The sequence below is a fragment of the Aplysia californica genome, unplaced genomic scaffold, assembly GCF_000002075.1.
Source record: "Aplysia californica isolate F4 #8 unplaced genomic scaffold, AplCal3.0 scaffold00583, whole genome shotgun sequence".
Taxonomy (NCBI): Eukaryota; Metazoa; Mollusca; class Gastropoda; order Aplysiida; family Aplysiidae; genus Aplysia; species Aplysia californica.
The window spans coordinates 326,509-332,163 of record NW_004797853.1 but is presented as its reverse complement, the minus strand read 5'-3'; the positions used below and the strand labels follow the sequence as shown (position 1 = coordinate 332,163).

At 37.7% G+C, this 5,655-nt stretch overlaps 1 protein-coding gene across 1 annotated transcript in view; it reads right to left on the bottom strand.

The window, feature by feature from the left end:
- Positions 1 to 5,655, bottom strand: part of LOC101860687 — a gene marked incomplete at its 3' end in the record, with an annotated part of 45,922 nt that overhangs the window by 28,537 nt on the left and 11,730 nt on the right. Inside the window, 2 exon segments of the mRNA XM_013087393.1 lie at positions 1,978 to 2,087; positions 4,664 to 4,814. Of these exon segments, the coding sequence (XP_012942847.1) occupies positions 1,978 to 2,087; positions 4,664 to 4,814 (261 nt within the window).

The window sequence follows — 5,655 nt, the reverse complement described above, 5'->3', positions numbered from 1 at the left end:
ACACACACACACACACACACACACACATACACACATGTGGTTCACATCGTGGTGAAATCATGCGCTTGCGCTCGTCAAAATAATGAAATTGAGGAAACCGACATTTTTTCGTCAATTTGGAATTTTTGTAGATAAATCTATACGAGCGCTCCAAACCTGCTGTGAGAAGACGGTCAAAGGCGTGATATCGAAACCGGGAATTCCCGTAAACCTACTTAATGTATAACTGAACACAAAATGTCCTTTGGCGCAGTCGGCACTGCGCACTGAATATGTACAATGTCCAAGCAAATGATGGCGATCGCTACAAAAGGACTGAATTCAACCTAAAATGGGCTTTCTTCTTACACATTTGATCTTAATGGAAATACAACAGTGCAACACTACGTTTCAAGTTATGGGTTCTGGCAAAGTTACATATTTTTTCATTCGGTAGTTTCTGAGAATATACTGTTCGAAAAATTTGGCCTTAGCTCCATTAGTAATAGTAGTAAGATACATGTATTATTTTTGGCTCAACACCTGTTTTGTATATTTTTGTGTTGAATTTACTGATAAACGTTGATCAAAGACAACGCCTCTCCCCCCCCCCACCCTCACACATACACAATAATAACTTGGCAGCTGGCTAGGACACTTCAGCTTTGGAAGCTACCAATATGTGGGGACTATTTTCTCGCTAACTTTATCCACTGATATCAGGCGACCCCCTCCTCCTTCAATCGCAAATATCTCGACTTCTATTCCTGAAAAATTGTTTTTTTTTTAAAGTTTTGTTTCAGTAAGAGTTTAACTGCACTTGCAACACAATAGGGTCATAAGTGCCGAAGAATAAAGGTGATACAAGAGAGTAACAAACACAAAAAAGGAGGAGGAGAGAGAAGGACGATAGTTTTTATAGGAAAGAAGGAGCTAACCACACCAGAGCATCCGTCAACCACCCACGAAAAATGAGTACAGTTTTCATTTCAAAGAAAGACAAATGAAAGCTTACTTTAAGATTACTCCAATCGCTCCATCTTAATTTACGGTATGCCTAAAAATTGACAAGCGGACTATTGCACCATGTCGTGATAATAATAATTATAATAATAATAATAATAATAATAATAATAATAATAATAATAATAATAATAATAATATTAAAAAATTAGACAGCATTTGTACAGCGCAAATTTCCGTTCAACAACAAGCTCTATACACTTTATAATCTATATATAAATCAGCAGACATCTTTATCTATCTATCTATCTATCTATCTATCTATCTATCTATCTATCTATCTATCTATCTATCTATCTATCTATCTATCTGTCTGTCTGTCTGTCTATCTATCTATCTATCTATCTATCTATCTATCTATCTGTCTGTCTATCTGTCTGTCTGTCTATCTATCTGTCTGTCTATCTATCTATCTATCTATCTATCTATCTATCTATCTATCTATCTATCTGTCTATCTATCTGTCTATCTATCTATCTATCTATCTATCTATCTATCTATCTATCTATCTATCTGTCTATCTATCTATCTGTCTATCTATCTGTCTATCTATCTGTCTGTCTATCTATCTATCTATCTATCTATCTATCTATCTATCTGTCTGTCTGTCTGTCTATCTATCTATCTATCTATCTATCTATCTATCTATCTATCTATTTTCAGTGAAAGTTCATCACGTTGGTCGCCTAAACCTCAACTTTCGAATCTGAAAAGATAATGATGGTTCAGAATCATTTATAGGGTGCACAGTTTTAATGAGGAGTCTGAAGTCACTGCTGTTTAATTTTCATTAAAAAATAGATTACTTTCGTTTAGATCTAATCTTGGGAAAGACCGTCTTCTAAGACGCCTTTGTACCCAAGAGAGGCTTCTGTTCACAAGCAGAGCGAACTGACTGCAAACTGACTTGACGGTCGATTCTTTTGAGTCCATTCATAGAACGGGTACCCAGAGAGTACACAATATAATACTCACGTTGGCTCTACACTCTATATAGGGCAGGCCATAACAGGTGTAGCAGGTCACGAACAAGAAGTCGTCGCCATCGTTGTATTGTGTGAAACAGCTAGTGTTGATTGGGGCCACTGACCTCACACGGGGTGTCGGGCAGGTCGAAGGTCATGTAGGTCATCCAAGCAAGTAAGCAGATGGGGAAAAATAAGTAAATAAATACATAATAAAATTAAAAGAAGAAAAAGGGTGACAATTGGGTGGTTTTGGGTTGGGGGTGAGGGTTTAATCTAGCATCTGCATTTGTCGCGGGCGCGATCCGCGAGTCGCGGCCGTGATTTTGGGCATTTTTTTGTCCGCGAATCGGGGCCGCGATTTTTGCAGGACCCCCCCCCCCCCCCCCCCCCCCAAACAAAACCACTGTTAGGGAATAAAAATATATTAAAAAAAGAAAAGAAAAGAAAAGAAAAAAGAAAAGGAAAAGAAACTGAACCTCTTTACTTTTAGAAAGAAAGTTTATTTTCACTTCAGCTTCACTTTGTCTCTTTCTCTCGTGTTGACGCCACGTTGATTTGTTATTTCATACTTGAAGAATATAAGTAGATTACATACTATATCTATTGCTGTGCTTCTTTTATTTTCCTTCTTTTTTGTGTTTCAATTTGTTTTTGTTTTAATTTTTTTTTATTGTTCTGATGTGTTGTTTTACTATTTTTTGTTTTATAAAGCGTAATGTCATTTAATTTGATGTTGTTCCTACCTTTCATCATAATCCAGTGCCAGATCTGCGACAGACATCGACGATCATGGTTTTCCATTCATTCCTTTGCTCGGATGCTCTAAAAAAAAGCTACGTTTCCCTGATCTTTCCCTGTTACCCATTGTTTAGGTTCCCTAAGTATGTTGTTCTGGGCCTACCCCTGCCTCGCTTGCCCTCAATTTTGCCAGTGAGAGCTAGATGTTCAAGACCCTTATGTCTATTCAGATGTTCCAAAAACTGCATTTGTCGTTTCCTGATTGTTTTTAACACTGAGCGTTCAAAGTGGGCTTTATCAAGCACTACCTCATTTATTGATTTCTTTTCCTTCCACGATACTCTTAGCAGTCTCCTAAGAAACCAAATTTCTGTTGCTTCTATTTTATTTTCACTGTCTTTAGTGATTGTCCGGCATTCACAGCCATATAGACGGGTTGACCAAACAAAGCATTTCAGGACTTTCATTTTCTTTTCATGTTTCTGTTTTTCAGGATTGGGCTCGTTTTATTGAAACTAGCCTTAGCCATTGCAGTTCTCCTTTTTATTTCTGTGGAACATTTGGCATCAGATGTTATCATATATCCTAGATATTTAAACTGTTGGACGATTACAACTAGGATTTGCTGCTTTTTGGGATATTACCATGCATTCTGTTTTCTTCACATTCAACAATAATCCTTTACGTTCACTTTCTGTTACAACAGTATCTAAAAGCAATTGAAGGTCCTTTTCGGAGCCTGATATTAAAACTGTGTCATCTGCATACCTGATGTTATTAATATTTTCTCCATTTACTTTTAGGCCTAAACATTCTTCTATGTTTCTAAGGATTGTTTCACTGTACATGTTAAAGAGGTCTAGTGACATAACACATCCTTGCCTCACTCCTCGCCTAATCTGCTTATATTCACTGTATTCTCCGTTAATTCGTGCAGCAGCGTTTTGGTCCCAGTACACATTTCTGATAATTCTTAGATCTTTTCCATCTATGTCTAGCTTTTCCAGTATTTTAAATAGCTCATCATGTCTAACTTTATCGAACTCCTTTGAATATTCTATGAAGCATAGATCTAGATCTTTCTGAGCTTCAACACGTCTTTCCATTAACATTGTTAAGGCGAATATAGCATTTCTGGTGCCCTGTTCCTACCTTTATATATATATATATATATATATATATATATATATATAAATGTGTTATGTTAGAGCGTGTCTCCACTGAAACCGCACACTGACATTGTGTGTGATTTCATAATTTACATGTAATATCTTGTAGGCCTACTTTTTCTTGAAGTGCACACGTTTAGGGTTAAAACGGCTAATTTACGGATAGGTGGTCACGCACTTATTTGTTTATTTCTGTGGTTGTGTATGTGCTGTTCTAATTTTGATTCGATTCTGTTGTGAAGTCTTTATTTTACATGTTTTTACACTCTGTGTGGCTACAAATGATATTCGGGATTCTGCACAAGAAATTGTGGTGCCTTAGATTAAGTTACTTATATCAATAAATTGCTATATATTCGTCGTCACAGAGAGATGAAAGCTTGAAAATTAATGGCAACTTTCATGGCAACTTCTGCCACTTTTGTGGCAACTATTGGCAACCTTTGGACAAAAAAATGGCAACAAACGCAGATGCTAGTTTAATAGGGAAAAGGGCAGAGGAAATATAATGGATAGGGAGAAACCACAGATTTTTTCTTGGGGAAGGTAATTTGGGGGGTTGGGGGGGGGGGTAAGTTGAAGGACAATGAGCAGAGGAAATGGGATAGATGGGGTGTGAAAACAAGGATTTTTTTTTCTCTCTCTTTCTCTCTCTCTCTCTCTCTCTCTCTCTCTCTCTCTCTCTCTCTCTCTCTCTCTCTCTCTCTCTCTCTCTCTCTCTCTCTGGCAGTGCGTTAAAAAATGAACCCACAAACTGACCACACAACACACCATCACATCCCTCACCGTAAGATCTGAAAGGGCAGAACAAAGGAGAGCGATCTTCCCCCACGCCTTCCTCATTCTCTACGGTCATGTAGTAGCCAACGAAGTCTTTGGCCCTAGGGTCCTTCAAGACCACTGTGATATTGTACTGGCCTTCCTCTTCGAAGTTTTCCTGTTCGAATTGGGAAAGAACAAACAGAGTCATTGTCTTAATTTTCCCCACCCCCACCCCCACCCTTTTAAGTTTACCTGGATACCTGGAGGTGTCATCTCTGACTCAGAGGTTGACTTGTAATGAATGACCCTCCAACTTTCACGGTCGCAAGCTGCCGCTGCACAGTCATCCATATTCAGGCCAGTCCATGTTCTTATGTTGTCCATCCATGTTATTGTTGCCTTCCCCTGGCTCTCCTGTCCCACATCTTTCCTTCAAGCACCTCTTTCACAATGATGGTCTTGTGCCGTTTTAAGTGGAAATAGTATTGTATTTTCCTACCTTATATTTCATTCAGTAGGGTTTGACTTATTCAGGCCATTCTATGGTAGCACCACATCTCGTTTATTTTGTTTTCTTCTTTCCTTGTCAAAGTCCAAGTCTCTGTGCCATAAAGGAATATGGGGGAGATGCAGCATTCCAACATTTTCTTTTTTATAGTGAGAGATAGTTGCCTGGATTTAAGTAGTTTGTAATTTGGCTGAATTTAGTTTTTGAAGTTGTTGTTCTTATGTCTATTTCTTTTTCACTTCTGCCATCATACGTGATTGTATGTATGTATGTATGTATGTAGTATAGGGTTTTACGGCGCTCGCAAGTGCTGAGGCCATATGAGCGCGCGAAACACAAGTTGTTTACTTTCGCAAAAGTTCACAGCACGATTGGTTAACTAATTGACTTTAAAATGCTAAAATGTTAAAATATTAAAATTCAGTGTAAATATATTTGTGATTTAAAACAACTCTTATAGGTAACAATAAAAATTTTAAATAGTACGTTTTCATTTTTCATTTTACAA